Here is a 16,141-nt window from a genome sequence, read left to right as displayed (position 1 = left end):
TGACAGAGAGAATAACCATGCTGTATGCAGATTAATATTCTGCTGGGAGGGTTGAGTAGAAGGTAGGAGCTTCGTCTCCGTTGGTCCGAGAGTCAGAACCATAAAGCCGAGCCTAGTGACCGCCAAACTTGCCTTGCAATCATGGGAGAGAAAACTTTTGAAGGGGTTTAGAGAAGCATTTGGCCCTTTTGAAGGCACATCCCCCTGCTGAAGCCACCATGGAACATTCCACCTGGAGCCAAAACCACCTTCACTAGCTAATGAGGAGCTAGTGTGGGCTAGTGGACGGACCATAGGGCTGGGAGCCTGGAGTTCTGCCACTCAGTTGCTGCAGGGTCAGGAATAGGTCCTATAACCTCATTGCGCCTATTTTCCTGTCTTAAAAAAACCAAGATCATGCTTACCAGTCTCTGTTGTGGATGGGTTCGTTAGCTAACGATTGCACTGGCCACTGGAGATGCAAGTGCTACAAGAACCTGTTGCAAAGCAAATTGGCTTCAGTCGTCTTTGAATCAGGCTCCAGAAGGGCTGAGAGGTACCAGATATTACTCCGAGTACTCCAGCATACACAACCAGGCAGGGTAAAACTCCACAATGCTAGGAGATCAGGCCAGCTGAGGCAGTCACCAACGCTAGTAATTTTTTGACCTTGCACCAAAAAGTTCAAAGACTAAATAGAGAATCCAAAGGGAGGGCCAATCCAGAGCGCTGCCCAAACCCCTTTATCAAAGTCACGTCTCCAGCGCACCCAGAATTAGCACACCCAACCAGCCCAATTCTGAGAGACACTACACAATCTGTGCACTCAAAACAGAGAATCCCAGCAGGGTAGGACTGGTAAGGGACCTCAGTAGGTCATCTAGTCCAGTCCCCTGCACTTAAGATAGGACTAAGTCCATTCCTGACAGGTGTTTGTCTAACCTGTTCTTTCCAATGACCATCACCTGCCTCTAAATTACGACGATCCACTGAGCAAGTTTGTTCCTTCCCCCCCTGCAGCAAAATCTCCCAAGATCCATTGTGGTAAGATCACTGGTTTCCTATTGCTCATCACCTGCTTCCAAAGGAACAGCACCTCCACCTTGTATGGCTCCTGAAGAAGGGAGTCAGCAGTTAACACTAGTGATGAGGTACGTGGGTTATGTAGTGACTTCAGACATTTCAGTCCTTGCCCTACTCCCACTACCACCAGCTACTTGGCTCGCATACACCCCAACACTCTCCTAAATGCTTCAACTCTTGGAATGGCCAGGGACTGAAAGCCTGCAAAGGACAAGGAACTATTTGCACACAAGGGTGCTTTATGGAAGTCACTGAGCTCTAGATTTTCACTTTGGGGGACAAATGGCACGAAGCATCTACGGTGCCTCTTTCTACAGATGGAAACAAGAGTGCAACAAGAGAAAAAGTGCGGATAGTCCTGGGAAGGGGAACTTATGCATTGCATTTTCAATTCAGGTCTCATTCCAGGCACTGGGCCCACTGACCGACTCTGGACTAAGCTAGTGCAGAGGTTTCCGACCTTTTCTTATTGCGTACCCCCTTCCAGATCTACCAGCTGCCTGCGTACCCTCAGCTTTCTCATCACCGTACTTTGTTCTTAACACTGCCTGTCTTTAGCCATCTGTCCACATTTCATGGTTACGTACAGTTATAGTTACAGTGCAACGTTTACCACCAACCCCCCCCCCTAAATTCTGAGTTCTTTTAGACTGGATAGTTGCTGGGCAACTGAACCCGCCCTGTATGGTGATTGGAGGTGAGGGCTCTGTACATCAGCATCTCTGTAGCGGTGTTCTCATTGGTACATCTTGAAGTAAATTAGCTACCATAATTTTATATAACAAATTCCCAACATTTTAAAGCTTCAACTGAGTAGTCTATTAGGAAAATGAAATAAATACATACATACATAAAATCCACCATAACACAATTTCTCCCATATACCCCCAGGGGTACACATACACTAGCTCAGGGGTTCCCAAACTGGGTAAGCCCACTGATGTACAGGGTGAATTTAGCCCCTCAGACTTTTCAGAAGGAGGGCCTAATGAATCCACTGGTCTATTTTATTATCGTATCCTGCTGGTTTGCGTTAGGAGCCTTCAGAGGGGCAGGAAGTTAACGAAGCCTGGTCTGAAATCTACATCCAGGTACAGAAGCACACTTTTGCATGAGGATGGACTGGATGTTGGAGAACTTCCATACCATGGCTTTGGTGGGGAGGCAGGAGGAAGGGATAAGGTGGGAACATGAATCAGTTAAAGGGAAAGGGATCGGTTGGATTTTAAGCTTGCGATTACACCTTCTTTCACAAGGGTGATGGGATTAATATCACTGGGTAGAGCGGAGCACGGCAGAAGCTTCTACCGGGGAGAGACGCTTCTACCAGGGAGAGATGCTTTCCCAGCGCAGTTCAGTACCATCTGCAATTGCAGGGTGGGTTCCCCCTCAGCCCCAGGCTCTGCCATTGCACTTTACTCCTACAGCGTCCATCACTGAGCAAAGACTGGGACAACTGTGCTAGTAATGGTATTGGTGTGCGTTGTGCTATGTAGGAATATGGACTATGAGGAGAGAAACTCATCTCATACACCAAGCAGGATCTGGCCCCAGGTCTCCACTGGTAAAATGCCAACGCACGAACTCCCATCCCCTGCCTAAATAGTTGTTTTGTGTGCCCCCCCCCACCTTCCTGGCACACAAGATCTTCCAACCCCAGCACATTGTACAAGTCCAGGTCTTCCCTTGGAAGGCAATTTCTCAAACTGCATCCCCGTGTGCTTCCAAATTAAAATTAAAATATTATGCCAGCTAAACCAGTTTCTAAGTTGGGTCAGGTAGTGTAGATGGGGCCAAGCCAAATGGGAACCACATTTCAGTCTAGGATTTTAAACACCGTTCTAAAGCCATCTGGCCACAACAGCTGGCCCAGCATTGTGAACTGCCTTAGCTGGAGCCATGTTTAAAGACCAACTCTTAAGTGTTTAATCCTAGACAAGGCCACACCTTGTGCTGCACTCAGGTTGAGCCTCCCCCACAATGAGATCAGGTTTAATATATTCTTCACTTCTGGGTGGAAAACCTCCTCCTTTCCATGTGATCGCTAGGGTACAGCATGTTTCATGATTAAGATGATACTCACAATTTAGATACGCAGAATTGTCATATACAACAGTTGGACGTCACAAGAGTTGGACAGACAATACATTTCTACCATTTTTTAATATAAAAAAAGAATTAAGTTACCATAAAAGTGCCCTTTTCACATACACACAATAGAGAATATGATTAGCCAAGCGGGAGGGGAATTGGATCTTTGTGCACCAAAAAATACAATCAAAGCAATTCACATTTCTATTGCTCCGTCATGTGATGATAATAAATAGAAGCTGCAGAACTGGGGGTGGGATGCGTTTTTGTTTTTTTTTTTTTTAAAAAGCAAATTTAAAAATTATGAAAAGTTTTGGTTTTCTTTAAAGTCATGATTATAGTACAATGCATTGAAACAAAAGGGATGTACGAGGTGAAAATGGCACCATTCCCACACAATTCATGTCCCACTTGCTTCCTTAATGTTCATTTTCCAGAAACAAATATTTAAGTTTTCCCCATCACTCAGAGAATTTCCTCTGGTATTGAAGGACCCAGCTACATGGGCCTGTTGGAGAATCACGGGCTCAGTATTTGCCTACATAGATAGTACCAAACTATGCTTCAGCCATCTTACCAAACTGTGTTACAGTCAACACGGCATTAGACTGGTCGCCAGACGATCGAGGCGCTATTCATGGCTCTGTTACTGACTGCATGACAGTGGGAAAGTCACTCAGATTGTAAGCTCTTTGGGACAGAGGCCATCTACTATTCGGTGCACAAAAAGGTCAAAGAAGAATGGGGCCGCAAGGCAGTATTGTAAGATCAGGGCAGTAACAATTAGGTAATGTGATTTATGTACATTTTGGTCCAATCAGCAGAGAGAAGAAACAAATGATGTCATAATGCAGTCAGGCAGCTGAATATCCCCGATCTCCCGGCCCCGTTCAATTGCACGTGCAGACCAGCTAGCTTCAGAGCGCTTTGTGTAGAAGCGCCTTGTGTGCTGACATACACCTTCAAACTCGTTCTCAGAGCTTGCTGATCAGCAATTCGCAGACGAATGCTTAGACTGAACATTCTTTCCATCTCCCACCATGGAAAGTGGCCATATGTTCCTGCACAGTACCACCACCGCCAGTGATAATGGGAGCACTAATGTAGACAGGCCACTCACCTTGTTATCACTGGATTGGCCAGACCCTGCTCTGAGCAAGTTTCATTGACATTGTAAAGATGTTGGCAGCTAGTCTACACTAGCTCTTCTCACCACTGGTGTGATGGCACCAGAGGAAGGTTTTCAGAAAGAGCTTAGTGTAGACGCCGCCTCGACAAAGGGTGGAAGTCCAGGAGGCCCATCACCCATGACTGGGACCATCTTGGAAGGTTTATATTCCCTCCACAGCTGGGTCCTGCAGCGAGAGGCTAAGAAAACCATAGCCACACCATTCGAAGTGTATTTAAGATGGTAATTTCCTCCATTTTGTAAGGCTCACTAACATTCCATCTGTAATACTGGTACGGATCTTTGCCATAAAGTTTGGGAGCATCATGGTGATGTAGACAACTGTCCAATAGAGGAATGTGCCAATTCTGTGCCTCAATAAACTCTTTAAAGAGAATAAAATGACCCCAAAAGCTGTATTTATGCTGTTGGATACAGTCACAGCAGCTGCCCTAGAAAACCACCTTCATCCATACACATACCCTCAGGGTGGGGCAAGAGGCGGGGGAGATTAGGGATAGGTTTCTATATCAAAGGAGGTTGGCTGATTTGACACTGTACAAAATCCTTGGCAGGAATAATTGCGCTTACCCCCCGTTATTGCACATCAGAGCTAGCATGCATCGTCCATTTGAGCAGCCCAGCCTTGTCCGCTAGACAAGAGAAATACGCTGTGTCTTAAATGCAGGTCTGCTAAGTACAGAAGGCATCGCATCCATAGATCCTTTGCTAGCTGGCCTGCTGTGGGGCTCATTCTCAAGATGTGTCGCTAAGGCCTTCGCTTTCAAAGGGAGCCTCAACTTTCAGGTTTCCAACTTGAGGGGGACTGATCCTCAGAGGTGCTGACAAGATGCCACTCCCCCTGATTTCAGTGGGACCAGCAAATCCTCAGCACTTGCCAAAAATCAGGTCCTGGATGTTTCATGCTTGAAAATATAGGCTTTAACTGGGCAGGCGTGTAACAATGCACTCCCCCCCCACCCCGACACACACACATATTCTGACAAACTAATGGCGGCCGAGGCCTTTAAAGTGTCCCTAACAAAGAGAAACTCATTCAAAACAAACTCAATTCTTCTTTGAATAGTGGGTAAACCTCTGATTAGAGCAGCTCACCTGCCACCTAAAACATGCACAACGACTAAGATCATACTCGCCTTCAAAGAACAAGGTAACCTTGGTTCTCATTTCTCTTTGGTTCAGGAACACGGAACCACCATTCACAAAGAAGAGTCTCAAGCGAGGGGAACAGACTGACATACCGCAAGGGGAATCCTTAGAGGGCTCCTTTTCCACTATAGCCTTAGGGGATGTGGCCAGCCAGGTGGAAACAAGGCCCAGATCCCCTCTTCTCCCAACTGGTCTGCAGAGCTTTGGAACCAGACAGGAAGGCTAGCTAGTGGCTGCAGATGGGACTTGCCCTACTAGGTCCAGCAGACACTCAGAAGAAAGGATTGGGTAGTGGGCGGGGGGAGATGTTAGGCTAAGACATTGCTGAACCCAGAGCACGGAGACTGCATATTGCCCCACAAAGAGGAGACCACTTTTTGGACCCTGTTTATACCTTGGAAGAGCAGGAGAAATTAAACACTTAATTTCTCCTTTGGGAATGGGTGACTTGCACCACTGGGGAACAAAAGCGCCCCTTCAATACCACACAAGAGATGGGACCTGCAACACCTCTGCCACAGGCACCAGGCAAAATGCTTGGTACGTGTCGGTACTTCACTCATGGTGTCCGAGCCAACATGGCCTACCACATGCTCTCACGCCGGTTGAAAGCTGAAGCTGGAGAACTAAGCTGACTCAGTTATTTGCGGTAGCTCAAGTCAGCTGGCGTGGATAGATAAGAACATAAGATTTGTCAAATCAGATCAGATCAATAGCCAATCAAGCCCAGTATCCCACCTCCTGCAGTGGCCATTAAAATTTAGACATAAAATGCTTTGATCGGGGTCAATCGTCGCCAAAAACAGAGCCCTCGGTCACCCATCTAGTCCCATCATTTCAGCAGTTAATATTCACCCAACCTTCAATAGCTCAAGAAACCCTAATCCGATCATATATACAAAAAGGAAGAGTCAAAAGGACTCGCTTTGTCTTCTGTCCTGCCTCATAGATGTACACCCAGGTAAGCTTGTGTTGGCAAGGATCAAGAATGTCAGAGGAAAGGTGGCATTTACTGTCCTTTCCAAGAGTTGTTACAGCTGGACACAGTTATCACATTAACAGATCTCCCAACTTCTTTGAAGCAAACCCCTTCCAACCAGCTGCTCTGAGACCTAGAGCAAAATACGCATTAGCTTGGCTGAATTCATAATCTTGATGCCTGTCAGCTGTGACGCTAACCAACCATGACAGGTTATCGATTAATCCAATAGAGAAAAAAGCAAAGAGCCAGATTCTCAAATATTGGTTATCAGATAACAGCGAAAAAGCCCCCGCTGTCTTATACAATTGGCCTAGTATAAATACTTCCATATGCTTTTCTGCATTGTAACAGTCCTTCTGTTAATGAACACATCCGACTGCCACAGAGGAAGCAAAAAGCACTTTGTAAAACAGAAGGCAAGTACATCCCACAGTTGCTTGTCACTTGGATTAAGAAGTGGACTGAGCCAGCAGGAAATCATGAGGTTGTGAGAGAATTGCTTTAGAACTCCCCAAACAAAGCTGTCTGTGCCTTGTTTTGGGGAGGTACCACAATTGTAAGAAGTGTGCTAAAAGCCTAGAGAAAATGCTCAGCAAGATCTGTAACACTGTGCTGCCATGTCCGGCTCTAGGAAGAGCCTAGTCAAAGAATTTGAGTGGCCCGAATGTTTCCAACTGATCAGAAGCTTAGAGTTGATTTAGCAACTTCACCCCTCGCAGGTTGTCACAGGCACACCCCATCCATATGGCTTTTTAGTTGTTTGGATAACTGATTAGAATATTAAATTTGTAAATACTATTAGTTTTCCATTAGTAAGCTATCAGCGAGAGACCTAACTCTGCACTCTTCCATACCAGCTAATGGGCCAACAGCCTCCTAACCACCATAGTTGGGTATATATGGGCATATACACTCTTTTACCAGCTCCTCCAGGTTTGGACAGATCACACCTTAGACCATAGACATGGAGGTTGTGAGAGAAGTAAGGAATGGAGCTCAGGGAATCGGAGAATGTGCTGAAGTTCAAGTACGCTCAGAGCCAGAGTCTCAGCTGGTGTAAGTGCGCCCTGCTCTATGGACTTCAATGCCTTGATCCATAGCTCTTCTACATGTATTTTGGATAGAATGGTGACCAGACAGGCTACCTATGAGTTAGGACTTGCAGGTTCAGAGTTGTGCGTTTCCCCTGGAGCAGTTGGTGCTATCCCAGACACCAGGCCAGAGGGACAGCACTCCTTCCCCAGCTTTTGGGAGGAACGAGACCCTCAACTGTAGAAGGCCAAGAAACAAACGTGAACTCAAGTCTTGGCGAGACGACGAAGAGCTGATTTTCAAGGACTTCGCTTTACAGATGCATTATTGTAATTTAATTCTGCTGTGGATTTGGGATCTTAAAACAGGCTGTTTCCCCTTCCTTGCCCCTTATAACAGTGACCCAAAAAAGGAAGCAGTATGATCTACTGGCTAGGGCACTGCACTGGAGTCAGGAGACCTGGATTCTATTCCTGGCTCTGACACGGACTGGCTATGTGAACTTGTGGACTCTGTGCTTCAGTTAACCCTCTCACCATTTAGACTGGAAACTCTCTGAGGCGGGGACTATCTTTTACCAGACACCTGTACAGCATCCAGCACAGGGGGCCCTGATCCTGCCTGTTAACTGTAATACAAATACATTGTAAAGAGAAGATGCTGCCCACTTTGTGGGGAATAAGGTTATGAGATATTAAACCTGCTGAGTGCACAGGGCATAACCTGTGTCCCAAGAGGTGGGAATGCAGGCAGGCAGAGACCCTCCCAGCAAAATTTCCCACTCCACCCTCCAAACTGAGCTCTTTGCTATTGCTTGTTGGTTCGGCTAGCCAGGAAGTGAATTTGAATTTGAGTCCCTAAATCACAGTTGTAGTGGATGAGGATTCCTGCAACCATCTGGCATTAAAGACATTACTAAAGCTGTGTTTGGAATACTCAATATCCAGATCTCTCCTGGTCTAGCTAACCCTCAGAACCGCTCTGAACACGGTTAGGAATCTGTTCTCTGCAAACAGATCTAACAGGCATAAGATTGACTTGGAAAATGCACAAAGCTTCCCTAATTAGCAAACAGGCTGCTGGAGTAACCAGTGGCCCATCAGCTGTTTATGGGCATGAAACAGTGTTTGGCCAGGCAATTCCCAGTCAACTAGAAACACGTATCTCATCATCGGCATTCCAATCTCCCTGCCAAGTGAACTCATGGAAGGCATTCAAGGCAAGGCTAACGGAGATGGCTCGAGAAACTATGAGAACTATCCCAAAGCGATTCGAGATTAGCCAAAACACAATGAGACTAATTCCTCTTTGACTCTCTTGTTCAGTATATCTAATTCATTCCTGACATGGCAAAGTCATTTACTCATTATGGTACAAGCAGATCTACCCCAAGTAGGCCCAGTGGCACTCTAGAACTGCACCTACCAATCATTCTGCACATATGGTGGCAGTAAAGTTCAGCCTTACTCAAAGAAAGAGTCACAAGGGTAAATGCAGTTCTGAAAAAGTTTGACTCCTCCACTCCCCTTGGGTAACTTTTGATGGGCCTGTAGGATATCTACGCACTCAGTGATGCAAATACATTCTTCCTGAGGGGGAAAATTTGGGATGATGGATTAACATATGGGCAGGGGACAAACGATCCTCTCCCCTAGGAGAGCAACCCCATGATTATCACCATAGTTGCTCTACGGAAGCGGGCACCAAATGACTTGATAACTGCTGAGCCTTGCTGTATCAATGCAACACCCCTGCTAAGAAAGACACGGAAACTCCGGTATTAATAGACAGGTCAATGGGCCCCTAAAGGAATCTGCTCAATCAGACCCCTGCTAGTGAGGCTTGACTGAGAGTGGAAAACACAAGTTGGGAAGATGAACAGGACAGAAAGAAATTGCTAATTCCTTCCTTGCCACACCCTTTACTTTCAAAAGCAAATAAACCTAAAATCCCCCCTTCCCCCGCCACACACACTCCTTCCCCAAGATACATAGTTTAAAAGTCTTGCAGCTAATGGCAAACAACAATTTTATTTTTCTACCACCTTTCAGCTCATGGCCTGAAAACTACCTTAGTCTTGATGCCGATGTTTAAAAAAAGTCTTAGCAGCATGGAAATGCCAAACGAATGTTTATCCTCAAGCATGATCCATTGGTTGGTAAATGCATACAAACAGGAAATAGATATCGATACCTAGACAGAGCACTCACATTTATAACCACACATGCTCATATTATACATCTACAATATACATGGTACCTGAATATAGAGACATCCACATCCACACCCAAAGTAAAAAAAAAATCTAAGCAGCACTGAGGTTTTTGATATGAACAAAAAAAACCAACAAAGCCCAGAAATTCAGACTCAGGACCCCGTTTGAAGAGATGCAGAGCACGCTCAGATCCCACTGAATGACAGAAATTAGGGTGCTCCAGGTCTGACAGGATCTGGCCCTTGCAGAGGAAGGTTCGAACATAAAAAAGCGCACACGAAAAGAAATGGACATATATTTATCATTTCCCCGTGTCCCTGTGTGTCAATGGAAGAGATTAGTGTTTGAATACAGCATCCTTCCCTTCCCAGCTGCTCGTCCCATCAGAAGCCTGTGTTGGCGTTCTCACAGACTGTGACCAGGGCTTCACTAAAGGATCATACAGGAGGAAGTAGATTGAGAAGGAAGCCCTAGATTAGTGGCAGACCATATTCATGCAAGTGAAATACTGAAGAGCTAATAAATATATTTCACATCATTTTATAATATTATCCCCGAGTTCAAAGGGGTCTCTCCTAGGCCACGCTGTCCTTCCCTCATCCTGTTGCGTCTAGATATTGTATACACGTAGGCTGTCAGTGTCATGCGTTACTCTAACCCCACTCTGATGTAAGTTAATGCAGAATGCTGGCTTCGCGCTTAGACTGACTAAAGTGGTCACAGACCTACTTGGATTTTGAAAACTTTGTTGCTTCTTGATTTAGCACAAAAGAAGGTTTCAAAGAACTGTCCTCCTCCCAGTCGTGAGAGAACTCTGACGACCTGTCCAGTTAGAATACACAACCATACCATGTGCTGGCCACTCACATTTACCTCAATCAAATCATTGTGGGATGATCTACTTCCAAAAAAGTGGCAAAGTTTGTAACCTTGAGATATATATATATATAAAAAAAAAATAATTGTAAAGCCGCATCTCGGTGCCTGAAGTAGCTACACGGCCAGCAATGTAGGATGAGACTCCAACTTAGACTTGGACCCAGTCACCCACTCCCCAGGTCTGCAAAGGAGAACAGGGATCATAAAGGCATCTGACAAGTCTCCAGGGCAAAGGTGCAGGTGCGGAGACTCCAAAGCATCTCTGTCAGGTGGTACGTGCCACTGCAGCTGCAGTAAGAACTCAAGGATCCATTTGTCCTTCCATTTGCAATCGTTACAGAAGAGGAGAGACAGGGATATTAAAAAGGCAAAGAACCAAGGAAGAAGGGGAAGAGAACACCTCATCTTCTGCCAGTGTAGGCTGCATGACAGGAAAACAACAGTGGGGAACATATGGGCATGGACTCCTGGGGAAAGACCAGACTGTCTGCTTGGTCGCTAATAGTCTTTCACATTCATCTCTCCTTTAAGTGAAGGATGTTGACAATATCACACTTTTGCAACTGTCATTGTTTGGCTGTAAAAAGATGGCTGCATGGCTAGGTTAACAGAGCATCAACCAAGCGTGCTGTAAAGATCTTTCCAGTGTAGCTAAACAGAAAAAGCTAGACACTGATTTAACAAAACCTTCGGCTGTGCTGAAAGTTTGTGCATGTGCAATTTTCCTGGGGCCCAAGTTATGTCCCTTGCACAAACCCTTATTGTCTATCCCTCGGCATTATTTCTCCGTGAAGGCCCAGTCTGTATTTGAGCTTTCTTAAGTGAATGGCAGCTGTCAAACAGACCAACAACAAACACAAGAGCTCACAACACAGCAGGCCAAGTGCATATTTCAAAACCCACACAACATTTCTGTGAAATCAAAAACATCTGAATGCACAGCAGGAACTTTCCAAAACAAAGCACATGTGAGGTGCTACATTTTCATCTTTGCGCAAAAGATCAAAAGGACAGATCTTGACCATACTGGAAGCCAGCTGTTTCTAATACGTATTTTGGAAACCAATGCCTAAGTTTTGTGAAAGGAAAAAAGCTTTAAAACAGATTTAATTTAAAAAAAAGATCTGTATAATTAACATTTTGGCAGTTTTCCTATTTAAATATAAGTTTGCTGCTAGTGTCATTTATATTCAATTTTTTTCCTCAGCAGTCTTTTAGACCAGTTAGATGTTTTAATCTATTTTTTTTGTTTTTTGGAGAATTTGAGAGGGGAAAACATTTGTCATCCTCCCTTAATGCTTACATCCAATTTTCCTGATCCAACAGAACAAAGTAAATTACATTCAAAAGTAGTAAATGAAATACACTGGTCATAGGGATAGATCCTCAGAAATTAAGGAGCGATGTATCTCCAAGGATTACCCCACACATGGGCTTCTAACAACCAATATTGGTGAGAAAGCCCCTCCTGTTTTGTAAGGGTGGGTAAAATCCAACGTGCTTGGTAACTAAACAGAATGAACTGGACTGTCTGAAATACTCAAGCTACTGTAGTTAATAATAAACTGAACTGTGGCATTAGGGTCATTTGCCCCGAACATACTGCATACGCGCACTCTCCCACTGATCTGGCCAATATTAGTTTATGCAGGGTCAAACCAACATAGCCTGCTCCACTGCTTCCCAACAGCATAACCAGAAGTAGACCACATCTGGATCAATGCAGTACCTGAAGCAAAGGCTAGGAGAAGGAAGCATCTGCCTAGCCTTAGATCCACGTAATGACTAGAGTGTGGGGGGAGGGAAGGGAGTAGGGGGTTACACACACATGGTCTGAACGGTGAATATTCAACTGTGGCAGAGCCTCAGCCTGGAAAAATCGCAGGGCGACTTTCTTTTTAACTGTTTGTGTTCGTGAATGACACTTGAGCATCTAGAAATGTACCTCTGGATAGATCCCATCACAAAACCCTCGTTAAACCTCTCCAGAGATTGTTGCTTGGAGATGGCTGCCAACGCTTCCTTCTCAGATGGTGAGGAGCGGTATGCACCCCACACCAACCCCACCCTCATGGCACACCATAGGGGCCATGAACGTCCAGCGGTTGGTTTCTGGATCGTACATCTCCACCGAGCTCAGGTTGGACTGTCCGTCATAGCCACCCACGCAATACAGGCGGCCGCAGTTGGCTACCAGGGAGACGCGGCTCCGTCGGGTGTTCATCGGGACGATCAGGTACCACTGATCTGCCATGGAGCTGTACACCTCGGCGATGCTGAGGAAGCCGGACCCATCGTAGCCGCCACAGACAAACATCTTGCTGCCCAGGGAGGCGGCTCCGTGCCGACACCGCTTGTTCAGCATGCTTGCGACGGGGTGCCACGTTGCTGTGTGATGGTTGTAGTACTCCACCTGCAGTTAAGAGAGTGTCAACACATTGAGGGGTCCTGGCATTCAGAAACCTGCATTGTGGGTTGCACATGGACAATGAATGAGAGCTGCCCTTGAGGCTAGGTAAGTATATGTCACTGAAGATAATTACAGGCAGACTCGGAAATTTTTATCATGACTTCACAGATTTAGAGTTTAAGGCAGAAAGGGACCATCAATTCATCTCGTCTGGCCTCCTGTTTAACACAGGCCACTAAATTTCATCCAGTTATACCTGTAGAAAGCCCAATAACTTGCACTTGGATAAAGCATCTTCCAGAAAGGCAGCTAGTCTTCGTTTGGAGATATGGTGGTGGTGACTCCACCACCTCCCTCAGTAGGTGGCGTCAATGGTTAATCACCCTCAGAGTTTAAAAAAAAGCAGGCCTAATGTCTAATTTGAACTTGACTGGCTTCAGCTTTCAGTCATTCTCGCTAACCTTTCTTATGGCTTATAGAAGCATAGAATCGTAGGGGTGGAACAGGTCATCTAGTCCAGCCCCAACACGCTAGACCATCCCTGACAGGTGTTTGTCTAACCTCATTCTTTAAAAACTCCAATGATAGGGATTCCACAGCCTCCAATGGGACTCTATTCCCATGCCTAAGTATCCTTATAGTTGGAAAGTTTTCGTAATATATAACCTAAATCTTCCTTGCTTGCAGACTAAGCCCATTACTTTCTGTTCTTCATGTCCAAAGGTAGGACAATTGATCACCGTCCTCTTTATAATGGCCCTTAACATATTTGAGGATTTATCAGGCCCTCCCACCCCCACAGAGTCTCCTTTTCACAAGAAACAACATGCCCAGTGTTTTTTAATCTTTCCTCATAATCTTACGTCAGGTTTTTGAAACCTTTTATCATTTTTGTTGCTCTCCTCTGGACTCTCTCCAGTCTGTCCACATCTTTCTTAAAGTGTGGTGCCTAAAATTGGACAATACTCCAACTGAGGGCTCACCTGCGCTGACTAGACTGGGACAATCACTTCCTGTGTCTTATATACGACACTCCTATTAATGCACTCCAGAATGATATTTGCCTTTTTTGCAACTCTATCACATTGTTGGCTCCTATTCAATTTGTAATCCCCTATAACCCCCAGTTCCTTTTCTGCAGTACAACTGCCTAGCCAGTTATTCCCCATTTTGTAGTTGTGCATTGGATTTTTCCTTCCTAAGTATACTACTTTGCACTTGTCTTTATTCAATTGCATCATGTTGTTTTCAGACAATTCACCAGTTTATTAAGGTGATTTTGATTTCTAATCTTGTCCTCCAAAGTGCTTGCAACCCCTCCCAGCTTGGTGCCATCGGCAAATTTTATAAGCAAGCTTCCTACTCCATTATCCAAGTCATTAATAAAAATATGGAACAGCACCAGACCCAGGACAGACCCCTGCTGGACCCCACTAGATATGTCCTCCCAGACTGACAGTGAACATTCATAATCACTCTTGAGTACGGTTTTTCAACCAGTTGTGCACTCCCACCTTGTAATAATTTTATCTAGACTTGTACGAGGACAACTTGGATCTCAAAATGGTTTTTCAACAAGAAAATAGGGTGGCCAGAATGTATCTGTGGTAGCTTTGGAGTGCATGGTCCACCACCCCTCTTCTTGAACTGCAGCGTTAGACCTAACTGGCAGAGCTCAAGGAGGAACATGGCAAAGTTGTGGTCCAGGCAGGCCGATATGTTAGCCCAGATTCAGCTTTTGGGCATCCCAGGCTGCCAGACAATAAGATTTTTCCTAGTCAGCGAGGGAAGGCAGTAATAGTCAATATTACAGCCCAGTCTAAAGGCTGGGCCTCCAACTGACAAGCTAATGTTCCAAGAGCAGTTAATGGGTGGCAAGACTCATTCAGATACAACAAACCACACTTCTGTTCCCAGTAGGGCAGAAGAGATCCCCCATAACAGACTTTTCTGAATAAAAAAAAAAATATAAGGAAGTCTGTAAGTTAGGACTGAGACTGGAATCAGACTAGGAATAGCAGCTCTGTCCTGCACGTGCAGCTCCCACTCCTTTCTGAGTTTGTTTAACGGGTCACGGGAGTTTCTGAAATGACCTCCCACAAACAGGCAAAGAAAGCAGATGTAACAAATGTAGGCATCTGGGAATTTTAATGGTGCTTGAAACACTAAGGACCAAAGACACAAGGCTAGCTAAAATGATTTACTAAATGAAGAGGGAGGAAATGGTGAGAACAGAGTCGACTTGTGCAGCAGTCTCACTTCTGGAAAGAGGCTCAATTCTTGGCTCAGGCCAGAAGTGAGCAGGAGTTGCACTCTCTCAGTCTAGCCTCTAGTGGGTATTTGTTTGGCTCAGTTAGCGGTCCCTGCTCAGGGATCATCCAGAACTAGATCAACAGGTGACATTAAAGATAAGGACTAAGGAGCTGTATGCTTAGATTAGGGAGCTGTGTGAGCTTTCCCACCTGCCCTTTTACCGATCTCTGGTCAGTGCTATTAGTCCAACTTCATCGGCACAAAGTTACAGGAAATCAACATGGTGCAGAACTGGCTCTGAGATTCAGACTTACACTGCTGAAAATCTGTAAACCGTCGTGCCCTCCAGACACATAGATCCTGCCTTCGAACACGGTGACTCCAGCCGCGCTGCGATTCGAACTCATGGGAGTTGCTACCGTCCACCTTGCCAAGAGACAAGCAAACAGCAGAAGTGCAAGAGTCTCTTCCTTCCATAGGCAGAGCACATGTATCTCCACATAAACACATTCAATAAGCTGCTCCACGGATTATACAAAGCTTTCAGGAGACCCAGAAGCCCTTCAGGTACTGAGTTTCTAGTACTTTTCACTCCACCATCTATAAGCTCCGCACAAGGCCCTTCGTTCTCAGATTTTATTTTGTTTAAATAAACAAAAAATTTCCCTAGAATTTATCAGTGTTTACTATAAAGATTAATAATTGGGTGAATACCAGCACAATAAATTAGCTTCACTGATTATTGGGTAAATACTGGAGTTAATACTGGGGAACGGGAGGACAGAAAAAAGCAACATAGGGAAAAGGAAGAGTATTGAAAGTAAAAATAACTTAATGCTGTGGTTTATTTCATGAACTGTATGTTAACAGGACATACAC

The 16,141-nt window shown here is 45.2% G+C and overlaps 1 protein-coding gene across 2 annotated transcripts in view; it reads right to left on the bottom strand.

The window, feature by feature from the left end:
* Nucleotides 1-3,509: 3,509 nt before the first annotated feature.
* The window catches only part of KLHL18 (kelch like family member 18), a 39,317-nt gene continuing 26,685 nt past the window's right edge, over nt 3,510-16,141 (bottom strand). For both annotated transcript variants that reach the window (XM_074946462.1, XM_074946463.1), the window contains exons 9-10: nt 15,577-15,688; nt 3,510-13,012 (exon numbers count right to left, since the gene is read on the bottom strand). In XM_074946462.1, coding sequence (XP_074802563.1) covers nt 12,626-13,012; nt 15,577-15,688 — 499 coding nt within the window. In that variant the 3' untranslated portion in view covers nt 3,510-12,625. The remainder of the gene's footprint in view (nt 13,013-15,576; nt 15,689-16,141) is intronic.

The sequence above is a fragment of the Natator depressus genome, chromosome 2 (assembly GCF_965152275.1).
Source record: "Natator depressus isolate rNatDep1 chromosome 2, rNatDep2.hap1, whole genome shotgun sequence".
Taxonomy (NCBI): Eukaryota; Metazoa; Chordata; order Testudines; family Cheloniidae; genus Natator; species Natator depressus.
The sequence above is the reverse complement of the archived record's forward strand: the minus strand, read 5'-3'. Positions and strand labels throughout refer to the sequence as shown.